Source organism: Nicotiana sylvestris, chromosome 9, assembly GCF_000393655.2.
Source record: "Nicotiana sylvestris chromosome 9, ASM39365v2, whole genome shotgun sequence".
NCBI classification, from domain to species: domain Eukaryota; kingdom Viridiplantae; phylum Streptophyta; class Magnoliopsida; order Solanales; family Solanaceae; genus Nicotiana; species Nicotiana sylvestris.
The window spans coordinates 40897108-40914156 of NC_091065.1; the positions used below are offsets into that span (position 1 = coordinate 40897108).

Consider the following 17049-nt stretch of genomic DNA (forward strand, 5'->3'; position numbering starts at 1 on the left):
GTCTCAGAACTCGAATGAACCCAAAATTTTAGGATTTTTACCACCAATCGAGTCTAGAGATGAAAAACAAATAAATAGAACAAATACTAACAAAAATAGAATCTGAAACCTCGAAAGGAGTTAAGGCCCTCAACAAGCAAACTCAAGTAGAAGAATGGCATAAGGAAACACAACAAAACGTATCAGACAACTTAACAGAAAACCTAATCGGAAAGGATAAAGTTTTTGAAGGTAGAGTCTTAGAAGAAACTTTGAGGAAAAATGTTTAAAAGTTTAGAGAAAATACAGATCTAAAACAGATCTAAAAGAAATCGGAAGAACCTTAAAGGTTAGGGTTTCAGAAGAACCCAAAATGGTGAGAAAGGCTTTGAAGACCATCGATCAAAGCAGGAGAGTAAAGAATCAGACTCGAATAGCCATAGCTGGTCGGGGGAAGATCAGAGATGACAAGAGAACAACCATAAACTGAAATCGACGCAGGTCTGAACCAAGTTCTTTCACGATCTGGCCTTGAAACCATAATAATCGGGCATGTAGAGGCCAAAGGAGGTGGATACAGGCCTCCAATAGTCTTGGAAGCCATGGATTTGGGAGGTTTTCGGGTGGTAGTTGAGGGCGACGGCTAGGGTTTGAGAGACGATTGAGAGAGAAGGTTGATTCAGAGGCGGTTGTAGGTAAGAAATGGTTAGGGTTTGGTGGTAGTTGGGAATTAATTCAGGAAAGGGTTAATGTGAGCCGTCGATTTAAGCGATCAACGGTTGGGATTAAACGGGAATCCAGGCGGGTTGTTTAAAAGGGTCATGGGTCGGTTTGAATGGGAATTGGGTCGGGGTAAAATTGGGTTTAAATTGAATTCAATTGGGGTCCGAATTGGGGCTATAATCGAAACAAAATTGAGCTAACATTTAAATAGCTACTTTTCCCTATTTGATTTAAAAAATAATAATAATTTCTTGAAACAAATTAAGGTACTAAAATGACTACTAGTAAATAATTATCAAACTAAAATACTGGACTTAATTTTTATAAATATAAACATAATTAAATCCAAAAGAGGCTAATATTGCATTTATATGCAATTTAGCTCTAAAAAATACTAGATAAATTTGTAAAAATATATAAAAAATTATCTTAGCTATATTTTAGCATAAATATGAAAATTCAATAAATGAGTCACTAAAATAATAATTTTGGGAATAATTATTGGGTTTTTCTAGATAAAATAGGGCAATAAATTGATTTAAAAAATCTTTAAAAATTAAGAAAAAAAATAATAAAATATTTGGACAATCTTGTATATGCATAAATATGTTATTTGAAAGTATTTTGCATGTTAAAAATATTTAAAAAAAAATTGGGTATCAACAACGGGCAACAATTAAAAAAACAACTAATTTAGAAAAAAATATATTTTTTGTCTTTTTTGAATAATGATGACACATGTAAAATCTTTTTGGATTTTCTTTTTCTTTTCTTTTTTTTTTTGATTTATTTTTTAAAAAATGATGGGGAAAGTGCAGAATCTTTTTGAATTTTGTTTTTTCTTTTTTTTTTTGGTTTTTTATTAAAAAATGTAAAAGAAACACATAACTGGGCCCTACTTGCTTTATTTTCACACTTCATCCTCTTTTCTTTGTCATTTTTTTCCTTTTTCATTTGCCCTCTACTATCATTGGTCCGCCAAATGACCCTTTTACCCTTGAAGAAATGCAACATGTAGCACACAAGATGTATCAAGATGGTCTGTTATTTTGGGTACACCTATCCTAGACGGACCCAACCCCTGTGTTGAGTCCCCAAAGCCAAATGCACATGATGCAAGCAAACGTTCCTACTAGGGATCCGACATAAAGCTGTGTTTTCTAGGTTTAAATCCTGAGGGTTGTGTTCTAGATTTGGCTTACCTGAGCGGACAACTCGAGCTGAAGAGAGGGCAACGTACCGGGAGCACTGAAGTTTACCCGGCCTTGTTGTCGGCCCAGCCCCGCTCTTATTTGGTATAAATTCTACATAAAAAGCGGCCCACGCGAACGGTGCACCATTTTTAGAAGACTCAAAGGGGTGGTATAAGAAGACATTTATATACAATTCAAATAATATCAAAACAGTAAATAGATGGCAATTAGCACAAAGGTTCACAAAATACAGTAACATTAACAAATAAATAAAGCCAAGTAAAATCCTATTAACAAGCTCGAATTCTTGAACCCTGAACTAGAGATTCTGGGTTCGATCCCTAGCAGAGTCGCCAGAGCTGTCACACCTCCTCTTTCCTAACTCCGGAAGGGGTATATGGGGAGTTTTTCCAATTTAAGTGACAATCGAATAAGAATTATTATTATAAGATCAGAGTCGCCATTTGGGATAGTTTATGGTGTCCTAAGTCACCGGTTTAAAATCCCGAATCGAGGAAGATTTGACTCTGTTTACGGTCTGCGAACACAGAAATTTGGGTAAGGAATTCTGTTAACCCGGGAGAAGGTGTTAGGCATTCATGGGTTCTGTAGTTTTAGCACGGTCTCTTTGATCATACTTGGCTTATTAAAATTATTTAATTACCTATTTTAGAACGTATGTGCATTACCCGCTTTTAATTAAGAAATTAACCTGAAATGGGTGACGCATACGTGTACCTATTTGTTTGGCGCGTCAAAAATCATGTCACGCGAACGTGTCCACAATTAATAGCGCTTTATTATTATTAAGAAAGTTTGGCCGAAGTTGCGCGAACGCATACTCCAGTTTTGTTTTTAGAAATCGTAATCATGTCACGCGAACGTGTACACAATCACAATTGTATTTTAAACGCGCCTAAAGCTACGAATATTCATGTTAGAAATCGTAATCATATCATGCGAATGTGTACATAATCACGATAATAAATTCAAAACTCACCTAAAGGTTCGCCTACTCGGGTGATGACGGCCTATGCATTCCTAACGATTAAATTAATAAAGCAAGTAAAAGAAAGCAAAGTAAAACAATTTACGTCATTTTTTAGTTCTGATATGCTCTAACTAATACTCTTTATTTTAGAATGACATCTTAACACTTGAATTCAATTAACAATCTTCATCTTATATTAAACTAAAGCAAACAAGCAGAAAGCATTTTCACATTTTAATCTACCATGAAACTCAACAGGGAATTAATAACAATCGAATTCAACACTAAATTATTAAAATATCAACTAACAGAAGTAGAATGAAAGCAGAAGTTGACCTCAAATTTGAAATCCAATGGTAAAATTGAAACAATTTCGAGCAAGGAACCGCGACCAAGATTCAACAACGAACCTCGAATCGACTACCAACAAAAGCAGCATCTAAGTGGGAAACGTTGATCTCAACGGAGACACCAGTAAAGGGAGCACCTACTGTATGAATAACAGTCGAACCCAAAATATCCACAAGCGTCGTCCTGGCTCCCCCATGTAGAAAATTACCTGCACTCACCAGATGTGGTGGGACTTGAAAAGAGTTGAGAATACGGCCTGGTTCAACGAGGTTAACATTTATGCCATGTGAGACAAAAACTTCAAGGAATCGTGAAGGCATGGAATCTACTGTGGATTCATAGTTCCCTCCTTCTTTCTCCAAGAATTTCTTCACTTACTCTATATTCATTTGTTTCATTTTGTTTTTTCTGCGACGACTCTTTTTCAGCAGATCGGCTCAATGGAATTCAATTTCCTAAAAGTTCTACTACTATGAAATAATCAAAAGGGATCCACTTGAATTGAATCTAAGTCTCCGTTGTGTACTAGGTTGATGATGAAGTTAGGGTGTTATTTTTTGTTGAAGGTTTGCTTATGCTTAAGGTGTGTAAAGGAAGAAGAAGCAACGGCTGGGGTGTTTTTTATGATAGAAAACGTCTGATTTCAGCTCTTTAGGTCCTAGGCTTTTTCCAGGTTTTTACATCAAGAAGAAGAAGAAAGCTGATGGGTCTCTTATTTGCAAAAATGGCGCCCCTAGGTCCTAAGGTCTAAGGTGTTCTCCTCTAATTTATATTAGAGTCTAGGTTAGTTTTTGTAGGGTTTTTAGGTTAAGGGGTATGGTCCTAGGAATTATGGGCTTGGTCCGAAAATTAGTCTTAAAAAATGGGTTGCTTGAGCCCAAATTTTATTCTTTCCTGGCGAATGAGACTAAAAATACGATCTCATTTATTAATTAATCCTACTTAAGTAAAATAACTATTAAAATAAGACTGACCATTAAAACAAAACTATTTTTGGTATTTTTCAAGATTAAAAATGACTACAAAACATTAATGAAATTATTTTTTGTAATTTTCATTTTTTTGTAAAAAAAAATAAAGTAAAAGAGTCAAAATTAGTTGAAATAGTGATATTAAGCCTAAATTAAATATTTACATGCTAAAATGGGTGAAATCTCAGGGACGGTCAAAAATCACATGTCTACAATGAGTTATTTGCTCTACCTGCCCTAACGCACCTTATATCCATTAGGTGGCGACTCTTCAAATTCAAATACCTAATTCCCAAAAGGAAATGAGTTGTTCCCCATGAATGTCGAAACCTGGACTCCGCGAGGAAAAAGGGGGCGCGATACCAATAATGCCACCGAACCGTCGTTGCCCTCCTTTAAATATGAGGCAATTCCTTTATGTAAAGAACTTTACTCTTTCTTCAACCCTTTTCCATCTTCGTCTCTTTCTCCAATCACCCATTTCCTCTGCCTCTTTAAGTACTGGAAAAAGCCATGTTCTTGCCAGGAACACCACATCCCTATGCAACCCTTATTATTTAGCTTACAACCATGGCCAAAACTTCCAAAATGGTCCCCAAAAAGGATAAAGCATCGTCTTCTTCTGCCTCCCAGCCGGCGAAACTGGTGGTGCCGCCTACATTTGAGGAAATTACCCTCGGTAATTGCATTATTAAAAAAGACTCCAGTATCGAGAATCCTCCCGATGTCCCAGGCCGATGTGAGCACACATCTCGATATATTAGCTTGATAACGAAGAAGCTTATCAAGGATTTTAAAAGGGACTATTGCTGGGGAGATGAGGTTGAGGTTCAGATCCTGAACCCCGACGAAAGCATTACTACCCACGTGGAGGATTTTTGAGTGTTTACACTTACCCTTTCACACTAGGTCCCCTCAATCCAGTGGTGATTGACTTCTGCAAAATGTATGAAGTCACCCTTGAGCAGATTCACCCTTCCTTTTGGCATATCATGATCGTGTTGCGGTATTTTTCTGAAAAGGAAAATGGTTTGGAATTCACCCTCAGCCACCTAATTCGATTATATCGGCCCCAGTTATTTTAAGGGCTCATCAAGTTGCAGCGTTGAACAATGAAATCCTTCTTTCCAGTACATACAAACCCAAAGATCGATGTTGGATGATCCGGTTTGTTAGAGTAAAGACTTCGGACGTCATCCCCGAGGATAAAATGCCATTCCCGGAGAGGTGGAACTTTAACCGTAATTGGAGTTCGTATTCCCTGTACCTATTCATATTTCATTATGTTGTTATCCTTCTTTTTGCAGCCAATGCTTGGGCACCCCCAGCGGTGCCCGACCTCAAGGATTGGGTCCGAAAGTTAGCTACCACTTCTTCCTACGATGAGCGCAAGTGGCGTGAATTATCGAGGGGCCAGTGGGGGCCAAGAACCACTATAAGTGCCTTTTAAAAGTTTCAACCACTTTTCATACATTGGCGGTGTTTAACTTAATCGTGCTTACCTATGCAGGCCTTGGCGATGCATCTGAGATAGGGTCGGCTTTGCCCGAGGAAAATACCAAGCCTTCAAATCCGAAGTTCGAGAAGGACAACAAAAGAAAAAGGGTTTTGAAGCACGAGGACTCTTAAGATAAGAAAACCCCCGCTCGAAGGCTGCGGAAAAGATTTACTCAAATTGGCACAGATTCGGCCTATGATTCCTTGGATGGTGAAGAAAATGATGATGAAGAGTCGGCATTGGTGACCCGGACCAGGAAGCCAGTCGAGGCTGCCAAGCCTTCTGAACCGGAAACCTCATCCCGTGGTGAGGATGACCCGAAGGAAGAAACGAGCAAGGCCCCTATGTCCTTGGAGGTTGAGATTGTCCCTCCATCTTCAACAACTATACTGGAGGGGGTAAATGCTGATACCCCCAACGCTAATGAGAATGCCCCAAGTGAAGAGCTCGGGGTCGCGATAATAGGTCATTCCCTTTCTTTATTGATTATTCTGAGGAGGCAATTGAAGAAGCCAATGCTCTGCGTAAGCTCAATCCAAGCAAGGTCATCGAGGATGATGCTTTTCAGGGTTGTTACGCTAAGCTTGAGGATGCTGATGACCTGAATGATGCGTCCACTATCTTTGAGGAGGCTGTACATATCCTTTCCTGGGTAAGTACTTACCTTTAGTATCGCAATTTTTTCTTTCTTTCCTTTCGATTGATATGTCTCCATTTCATGTATAGGCCATCGCAAAGTTTAGAGTTGAGATGAGCCAATGTGAGGCCGAGCTCAAGAAAGTTTCTAGTGAAAAGAAGGCCCTAAGGCTCCTCTGTAGCCAGAAGAAGGAGGAGCTTAAGGATCTCCAAACCACATTGGCCAATGATTAAAAATGCGAGTCCGATATAGATGAGCAGGTAACTATGATTTTAATAAAGTACGTCCTTCTTGGCCCTACTTAGGAGGCTAATACTTTGATATCTCAGCCGCAGTAAAAGCTGGATATGATTGTGTAGCTCCGGAGCAAGGTAGATCAAGTTCGAGCTGATTGTCATCAGTGGAAGAAGAACATGGATCAACTTGTTGCCGATAAGGAAGCTGTTACGGCCCAACTAGCCTTGGTTGAGGCTCAGCTCCGAGGCTTTGAAGTGAAGGTTCAGGTTCAGGCCAGGAAAATCGAGGGGCTGGAGGCCGAGTTGGCTAAAGCCCTGGCCGAAGCTGCACAGGCTAAGGCTGAGGCTGTAAAAGCTAAGGCCGAAGCTGAGAAAACGAAGACTGCGGTTGATAAATCCATTTCTATATACTTGAGGGAAGCGGCGAATATTCAAGTTGAGTTGAGGGAAGCCTCTGACCGGGGAAGATGGAGTAATGAATTATCTAAGTGCCAAGCCCGAAGTGAGACTCTCGAAGAAATTCATGCCCAAGGGTTTAACCTTCACCGGGGAAATAGCTGAGTTAAAGGAGCGAGAAACCGATGCTAGGTTTCTTATCTCCTCCGATGATGAGGATATGGTGAGTGGCTCTGGGGACGAGGAACGTGAAGAAGATGTTCCCGAAGGAGAGGAGAACCCTGAAGATAGAGCCACTGAAGATGTAGTTTCTGAAGATGATGCTCCCGGGGTATGACCCCAAAGATAGATTAGGCTTTCTTTTTGCGCAAGGGACCCTTGTGGGCGTTGTAAATATGTTTTGTAAATTTCTCTTATGAATATAAAGTATCTTTTTGCTCTATCCTCGACTCGTGTTGATTTTTATTTTGTCCCCGTTTGTGGAAAATTCTGATGATTCAAATACCTAGCTCGAGTATTGGTTCAGACTCGTAATAAACCCTTAAATTTTTATTACTCAAGATCTACCCCTTAAGGTTTTAGATGATCCTCGAGCTAAGCTTTAAAATCAATTTGATGTGAGCTCGGAACAATGGGGCCTTTGGGTCCGAGTTGAATGAGAATAGAGTCTCGAACTCCCATATGATTTAGGCCCTATATCTCTTTTAAGCTAGCCCTTAGGCTCTTTTAAAATTGCCCTTAGGCTCTTTGAGTTGGACCGTTTAGGCCTCTAAAATGACTATATAATTTTTCCCTCATTTCGGGTAAAAGACTTAGTGAAATTTTAGTTATGCCTTAGCATGTGTTTTGTACCCGTTTGGGTTTTTCTAAGTCTCAACATATCGGAACCTTATTAGTCATTTGGTTTGTGTAGACATAATCGAATACCTCTTGAGGTTTTTTCGAAGGCTGGTGTTATCGAAACCTTTGGATTATTCGATGGCTGAATTTATCGAAGACATAAGTTTTTTCGGGGGACGAATTTATCGAAGCCCTTTATATTTTGCTTCAGTCAGGGGTAGCCTAACTTAAATGATTTTTCAATGTTTGTAGGCCTTTAATTATTTTGGCCGTAGCCTTTATGTTACTGTAGTCTTTAGTATGGCCATACCCTTCGGGTTTGTCACTTGGACTTGTTTCCCGATAACTTTTCGATCTTGTTCGAAAAGTTAGTCCTCGAGTATATTGGCCTTGGCCTTTGTTTCGAGGGGGTGCATCTTTGAGGTCTTATGAGTCCGAACTTTTGATGACTCGGATGTATTAACTGTCAGTGTCAGTCCCCGAGTATTTCGGGGTACTTTGTCCCTTGAGCCGCTTCCATATGATTGTAAGTGTAGAACTCATATGATAGAAAACTTATTTGATATACAAAGTGTTTTTGATATAACAAGAATGCTTTGTTAAATAGTTGATACATGCGTACATTTTTTGCCGGTGGGGCTCAACTATAGTATAGGGACACGGTTCATTTGACCATTATGCCCACTACAAAGTTCTCCTATCAAGGCCCTCTTAGGGGTGAAGTATCTTTCTAAAAAAATATAACCTCTGAGGGTGATGCCCCACAGTAATCGAGGTTGATTGAAAAGAAGCCTTGAATACTTGTCGAATGTTCCTTAGATAGCATATAGGTGTTGTCTCATTAAAAACCTTGCCGGAAAAACCCACTTGGGATAAAACCCGATACAAGGGAAAAAGGGTGCAATGCAAGCTTTAAAAACCAAGGTCTTCGAGCTGAAAGGTGCCTCGATATATTTAATTGAACATCTGCAAGGAGTCAGTTTTAAATACAAATGGAAAAAAGAAGAAGCTCATACCCCAACAGTAATATCTCCTGAACAACGATACATTCTAGTTGTTTGGTAGTTGCTCGCCTTCCATTGTGCTAAGTTTGTAGGATACTTTCCCTACGACTCTGACGACATGGTACAATCATTCCCAATTAGGGCCTAATTTCCCTTCGTTTGGATCTCGAGTGTTGAGAGTGACTTTCCTTAGGACTAAGTCCCCGACTCCAAACTATCAAAGGTTCGTCCTTCTGTTGTAATACCTTTTGATCCTTTGTTTCTGTGCGGCCATTCGAATTAACACGGTCTTATGTTTTTCATCGAGTAGTTCGAGAGAAGTGTTCATAGATTCGTGATTTGAGTCCTCAGTGGCATACTAAAAGCTGATGCTAGGTTCCCCGACCTCGACTGGGATCAAAGCTTCAGACCCATATACCAAAGAAAACGGGGTCTCCCCCGTGCGCGACTTCGATGTCGTTCAATATGCCCATAGAACCTCCAGCACCACTTCTCTCCATTTCCCCTTTACATCATCTAACCTTTTCTTTAAGTTTTGAATGATGGTTTTGTTTGTGGACTCGGCCTGACTATTTGCACTTGGGTGGTAAGGGCTGATAGGATCCTTTTGATTTTATGGTCCTCAAGGAATTTTGTTACTTTGCTGCCGATGAACTGTTTCCCATTGTCACATGCTATTTCGGCGGGTATCCCGAACCGACATATGATGTGATTCCATATGAAGTCAATGACTTCTTTTTCTCTTACCTTCTCGATGGCCAGCGCTTCAACCCATTTTGAGAAGTAGTCAGTCATAAACAAAATAAATCTATCTTTACCTAGCGTTGTTGGTAAGGGGCCGACGATGTCCATCCCCCATTTCATGAATGGCCACAGGGATAGGACCGAATGGAGGTGTTCACCGGATTGATGGATCATCGGTGCAAATCTTTGGCATTTATCACATTTTCGAACGAACTCCTTGGTATCTTTTTCCATTCTATCCCAATAATACCCAGCTCTGATCATCTTGTGAACCAGAGAGTCTGCACCAGAATGGTTCCCAAAGGTACCCTCGTGGATTTCCCATAATAGATAATTGGTGTCCTCGGGTCCCAAGCACACTGCCAGCCTTCTTCATTCGTCGACTTCGATAGTTGGAGGACGGTTCCCAAGACAATATCATCTTCTTCTACCCATGACCCCAAGTTTGCAAGTGCATCGATCTCGCTATTCTACTCCCGAGGTACATGGTCTAGTGTCCATTCCGTGAAGCGGTGCAATGTCACTTGAAGTTTGTCTAAGTACTTCTGAATTTTATCATCTCGAATCTCGAAGCTCCCGTTTACTTGATTTACTACCAAAAGGGAGTCACATTTTGCCTCGATGACTTCTGGCCCAAGGCCCTTGGCTAGTTCGAGACCTGCAATCATGGCCTCATACTTGGCCTCGTTGTTAGTCAATTTAGAAGTCTTGATAGATTACCTAATGACATTGGTCATCGTTTGTTTTAAAATAATGCAGAGTCCTAATCCTTTCACATTCATGGCACAGTCTGTGAAAAGGCTCCATACCCCCGATGATGTACCCATTTTTAGCAAAAGTTCCTTTTCTACTTCGGGAATGAGGGCAGGCGCGAAATCAGCCATGAAGTCTGCCAAAATTTGAGACTTGAAAGCAGTTCGAGGCTTATATTCGATATCATAACCACCAAGTTTGATGGCCCATTTGGCCAATCTGCCTGATAACTTGGGTTGATGCAAGACATTTCAAAATGGGTACGTGGTTAGTACACATATAGGATGATATTGAAAATATGGTTTTAATTTCCTAGATGCGCTTATTAACGCAAGGGATAACTTTTCCAAATATGGGTACCTGGTTTCAGCATCTCCTATGGTCTGACTCACATAATAGACAGGAAATTGCATACCTTGCTCTTCTCGAACCAACACGCCACTTACCGCTACCTCAAACACGGCTAGATAGTAGTAGAGTGTTTCATCCTCCTTCAGTGTGTATAGTAGGGGTATGCTCGAGAGATACCGTTTTAATTCTTCCAAGGATTGTTGGCACTCCGAAATCCATGAGAAGTTGTTCTTCTTCTTGAGTAGGGAAAAGAAATGATTTCTTTGATCTAATGACCTCGAGATAAATTGGCCTAGGGAAGCTATCCGTCCGATCAGCCGTTGCACAGCTTTCACATTATTGACTATGGTGATTTCCTCGATGGCTTTGATTTTATTGGGTTGATTTAGATACCCCTGTTCTACACCATGAAGCCGAAGAACTTGCCCGAGCCGACTCCATTTCTCGGGTTGAGCTTCATATTGTACTTTCTTAAGATATCGAACGTCACCTGCAAATGGGCCAAATGGTCCTCTACGCGCAGGGACTTAACTAGCATGTAATCAATATAAACTTCCATGGATTTGCCTATTTGATGTTCGAACATCATATTAACTAGGAGTTGATATGTGGTTCTTGCTTTTTTTTTAGCCTGAAGGGCATTACATTATAACAATACGTACCATACTTTGTGATGAATGAAGTCTTTTCCTGGTCCTCCGGGTTCATTTGAATTTGGTTGTACCCGAAGTAGGCATCGAGAAAGGTAAGGATCTCGTGGTCGGCCGTAGCATCGATCAAATGATCGATGTTGGGCAATGGGAAAGAATATTTAGGGCATGCTTTGTTCAAATCTTTGTAACCTACACACATTCTATGTTTATTCCCCATTTTTAGGGACTATCACTACGTTAGCTATCCATTCGGGATATTTTACTTCCCTGATGGATCCTATTTTGAGAAGTTTGGTTACATCTTTTTTGATGAATGCATGCTTTACCTCGGATTGAGGTCTCCTTTTTTGCTTCACCGATTTAAATTTGGGATCGACACTTAGTCGATGGGTAGTTATCTATAGTGGGATCCCTGTCATATCTTTCGTTGGGGAAGATGCTCGATCAATATGTCCTGCTCGAGTTCTTCGACCGTGGACTTCATCGCATCCGATTCTGTTTACCTTGAAAATGGTAACTACAATTATATTTGATTTTATGGTTCTAAAAATACGTGATTTATTATAATACTAGTTGTTAGGTAGCAGATGCTAAGTGTAAGTAGAGAAGATAAGAAATGCAAACCAATAGGGCCACATGATTAGGCCTCGAGCTGGCTGGAGCAGGGCCTCAAGGTCTAGATGGGCTAATAGCAATGAGCAATTGGTGAAGAATTAATAAAAACGAGGGCCTCAAAGATGGCCTTTTGCGGTTAATAATGAGTAATAAATAAAGAACAATAAATGAACAATGAAAGAATAAGCAATAAATGTGATGAGCAATTGCTTAAATAGAGAGCAGAGAATGTTGTATTGTATTCAATAATCTGAGTCCCTTACAAAATGACAAAGGTCTTCTTTTTATAGGAAGGGGAATACCAACATAGTACATGTCTAATAATAACGAGGAAATGCTATTGGTACAGCTATATAATGACTTAGCACGATTTGTACTATTCTTGCAGACCCGGTCAGCTCTAAACACGTATATTTGGAGGCTTTCCTGCCTTTCCATGACGATCATTGATGGTACTTCCCCAAGAGGAATGGGCTTCGGGGAGTGGTGAAGATGAAGACTAAGCCACCTTTGTTCCTTTTACTTCTTCTTCTTTTCTACACGGACTTGTGTGGGAGTTTTGTAAATGCGCCTATGTAAATATATTTTTGGAATGTGAAGGACTTTCTCATTTAATGTCTTCAAAGCTTTGCCTTTCAGTGTTCATGCCTAAGTCAAGCTTCGAACTTGGATTTAACTTCTTCGAGTTCAGTCTCAGAGTAGTAGAGACCCTTTAGACCGGGTCGTTCTGGTATCGGTTGCATACCTTCCCCAGTTCGGGTTGGTAGCGGCTCACTTTGACTCCTCAATGCCTCGAGCACGGGATTGCAATGTTATTCATGTGACATGACGGTGAAGTTACCAAAATGGCCCCGTCGGTACATATCCCAAAAAGTCAAGATTGCATCATAAGAGCTGATTGGCTATCAAAGTTAATGAATAGTCGCCGCTCTTCTTATATATACTTGTTTTCCCTTCTTTGAAGGTTCTGCCACTTTGTGCAACTACCTTCTTTTGTAGAGTTCCTTTTTTGCACTAGTTCTAGTGTCACATCAGGTCAAAGCTTTCCCCTACGTTTTCATCTTGTCTTTCTTGTGTTGAAGGAGCTATGGCTACCATGCCCAAATCTGCTCGCCAGGAAGAGAGAAGTCCTACCTATGCTTCCAGCCCGGCCGGTGGTACACTGCCGGTGTTGGGTGAGCTAACTTCAAATTGTTTCGTCTCCAAGAGAGATTTTATGATGGAGAAACCTCTCGATGCTCCGGGCCATCAAGAGTATGCATCAAGGTTCATTCAAACAATATAAGAGACATACCTCGATTTTTTTAGGAGAGACTATGGATGGGGAGAAAAGGTGAGGCTGCAGGTACCCTCTCGAGCAGAGGATATCATGGCCCACGTAGAAGGGTTCCTGAACGTATACACGTACCCGTTTATGTTGGGTCCTCTTGACTGATTTGTGCTCAAATTTTATTGAAAACATCGAGTTACTTTGGCTCAGATCCATTCGTCTTTCTGGCGGATTGTGATGATGATGAGATTTTTTGCTGAAAGGCCGAGCTCGAGTTCACTCTTAGCCATCTCCTCAGGTTATATCAGCCTTTAAATCATCAAGGTCTAATTGCACTACGACACCGATCCACCAGGCCTTTTATCTAAAGTGATGAGGAGGACAGGTGTCACGGCCCAAAATTGAGGAGCGCGACCGGCACTCAACCGAGTAACCCGACTGAGCAAGCCTATTAGATTTCATTCTACCCAAAGTCATCCATGAATAAAGAGGAGATATACTCCATTTTTCAAACTCTGAAAATATTTAATTAACAACTTTCGCTTTGGTTCCATTAGCAGTTTCAACTATAATATCCAAAATATTACAAATTTATGGACTCATTAAGATCATGTTGCCAAAAGCCCATATTCTAATTTAGTTTCCAATATTAAACACCACCCACAACCTGTTTACGGAGCCTCTAAATACAACTGAAGAGTAATATAGAAATGCCGGAAACAAGGCTCCGGCTATACCTCAAAATACAATGTACATGATAGACGAATAATACAGGACCCCGAAATGAACTGGGGCTCACCAAGTCAACTGAAGAGTGGATGCGCCACTATTTGCGGTCGGCATTATCTGCTACAGAACCACCTACATCCATTTCAAAAATGTAGCGCCCCCAGCAAAAGGGACGTTAATACTGTGGAATATTACTAGTATGTATAACTAAACACCATCTCTTTAGAAAGAACAACAACCCAAGAATATAGTAATCATAAAGATCAACAAAAGCCTTAAACAACAACACATCATCAATTCAAGGAATCGCATAGCTTTAAAATAATTTCCATATCTTTAGGTTGAAACATTTAATATCACGACCCGATCGGCTAGGTTGTCTTATTTGAGACATGTATCTCATTCAGAATTTTATTCTCACCTTTCGGTTTCAATATTAGCACAGTATCACTATGTGTGCGGCATGGCATCCGATCACGGCCCGATCGGCTAGGCCGTCTTACGAAGACATTTTTCTATTTCCATCAATCATCTCATTTCATGTTTATTTCACATATATCAGTTCATCGGCACTTGGGGCCACAATTATTACATCATGTTTGGCACTAGGCCACATTTCATAACTCAAGTTCTCCTTCCCAACATTTCACATCATTTCCACCTTCAAGATTAAACCTTTCGATTCAAAATAATAGGAACATACGAAAGCAATTATAAGTCGTAAGCATAAAGAGGATTTCACACATTTCGGCATAACAATATCAATTTAAACTCAACTTGAAGTATAGGAATTTTAACCCATATTCCACATTTTTCACACATTCTCAATTGACAAAATAGCATAATGAAAACATTGAAACACATCTTGCACATATATTCTTGCAACACAAATTCATTTGAGGTATCAACCACCACATCGATCAATTTTCGGAACTTACAACATTTGCATGGACACCAAGGGGGTTCAATTTTTAAGAAGAGGGGGTCTTAGTCATACATACCTCAAATTGTCCCCTTAATGATACTACAATGATCCAATACACTTAAAAAACTTCAATCTGCAATACAACATTCAATGGGACCAATATTAGTAAGAAATTCCATAACTTAAGCCATTTAGGCATATTATCAAACACCTTGTAGGTATTGATCTTTACATCTCATAACCATAGTATTAGTTCATCCAACTATCATCATCAACCAACAATTTATTCCCACCGTCATTCCTAACCAATTTATAACTTCCAACATCATATGTATGACCATTCATTTACACTCAACCAACAAATCCTATCAAATAATCACCTTTCAATCTCTACAATAATTATGTATTTATATAGGGAACTTATGGCTTCCAATCACCACACCAAGAGGTCCAATACTTAATTCATACTCATATTCCTATAATATATCCATATATGTAAGTCTAAGGGTGTAGGATTTACCTTTAGGAAGAAATCTTGTAAAACCCTCCTATGACTTCTTGAAGGAATTTCTTGAAGATATATGTGTTTTATGAGTAGATTTCATCAATATTAGTGTAGAAATGATGGAGTTTCACACTAAGTTGATGGGTATTGCTTACCTTGAAGATGGGGAGGGGGGGAGTTGAAGGTTTTGAGAGGGTGAAGGAAGACCCCAAAATTTGGCCAAGATGAATGGGTAAAAATAAACCCCGAATGAGTATATAATATTTCGGGCGCCACAGGTGGCGCCGGGCACTATCTATGGCATTGATTCCAGTATCTCAAAAATTCCCGGCGCCACGGCTAGCGCCCGACGCTACCCAGGATGCTGGCAATCGAAGGGACACAAAAATGGGCATAACTTTTTGTATACACCTCCAAATGACGAACGGGTTGATGCGTTGGAAACTAGACTCAAAGAGCTTTAATTTGATAGGTTGTGCATCACACAAATCCTTATATAGATATATGTATGCTCGTCCAAAGTGAGGTCTTGTGCGTACTCATTTGAAATATTTAGTCTATCATGTAATTTCCAACTTGACTTAGACTTAGTCCTCTCCTTAGACCCCAAATCACTTATAATATGACTTATACACTTATTACCATATCCAATTGATATCCATTATATCATTAATCCTCTTTTTTTTATACAAAATAAAATAATTAGCCTACCTTGGTACCACAAAATCTTAAATTACTTAGCAAAAATTTTCGGTTCTTTACAACAGGGATCTAGGATGGATGAGTCGGTTTGTTCGAGTGAGGACTGTCGATATTATTCCTGCGGAGTTCATGTTGTTTCTAGAGAAATGGAACTTCAAGCGTAAGTGATGCATTGTATTATATTATTTTTATTCTTGGTGGAGCTAGACTATATAAGGGCGTTTTCTTTCCTTTTCCACAGCGATCCCGTGGATGCCAAATGAGGTCCTCAATCTTGCAGGCTGGGACCGCAAACTGGCGGCCTCTTCGACATATGATGAGCGGAATTGGCGAGATTTGTTGAAGGGAAAATGGGAGGCTAAGCAACATGGTATGTGCTATGTAGTCCCTTTCTTGAAGAGTACTTTCCCTTTATTTTGCACTAATTCTTAGTTGTAGGCATTGGTGAATTTTCTGAGGTGAGATCGTCCCCTTTCTAGGAGGAGGAAGGACCTTTGATTTCTGAGACAGAGAAAGATAATAAAAGGAAAAGGTCCCTCGAGGACAAGGATCCCCAAAACAAAGCAGGATCCGCCTGGAGGCGCGAGGAGGATGTCGCCGCCGACGAAGGCTTCATTTATATCGGTCGCTCCGTGGACATCAATGCACTCGGGGAGGATGATTATATATTGAAAGCCCGAACCAGGGGGCCTCTCAAAACTGTTGAGCCAGCTAGGCCCAAGGCCCCTAGTCTCTAGGGAGATATTCCATAAGCGAGGAAAGGTGGAAGTACTTTATTACCCCTAGTCTCTCCAAGAGGAATGGGCTTCGGCGTATCTCCGCCTAGTCAGAGCACCTCGGGTTACCCTACCGGAGCCGATGAGACCGAGCCGGTAGATGTGAAGTTGACCTTCGAGGAAGCTTAGCGGCTCTACTCTATGGTGAGTTTTGAAGTTATGATAACCTTTTCAATCTTCATATTTTCTCCTCTTTAACTGGACTTT

The 17049-nt window shown here is 40.2% G+C and overlaps 1 protein-coding gene across 1 annotated transcript; it reads left to right on the top strand.

Moving 5' to 3' along the window:
• Nucleotides 1-6756: 6756 nt before the first annotated feature.
• Nucleotides 6757-16803, top strand: LOC138877486 (KNR4/SMI1 homolog). Its single transcript, XM_070157097.1, has 3 exons — nucleotides 6757-7051; nucleotides 7137-7306; nucleotides 16546-16803. The coding sequence occupies exons 1-3, from the start codon at nucleotides 6757-6759 to the stop codon at nucleotides 16801-16803; spliced, it is 723 nt and encodes a 240-aa protein (XP_070013198.1).
• Nucleotides 16804-17049: the final 246 nt, after the last annotated feature.

Bases quoted from the DNA above. Each gene is read 5' to 3' on its own strand.
- LOC138877486 (XM_070157097.1), top strand. From the start codon at position 6,757: ATGGATCAACTTGTTGCCGATAAGGAAGCTGTTACGGCCCAACTAGCC. The intron at 7,052-7,136 runs GTAATGAATTAT...CCGGGGAAATAG, and splicing joins CTCTGACCGGGGAAGATGGA to CTGAGTTAAAGGAGCGAGAA. The intron at 7,307-16,545 runs GTATGACCCCAA...TCCCCTTTCTAG, and splicing joins CTGAAGATGATGCTCCCGGG to GAGGAGGAAGGACCTTTGAT.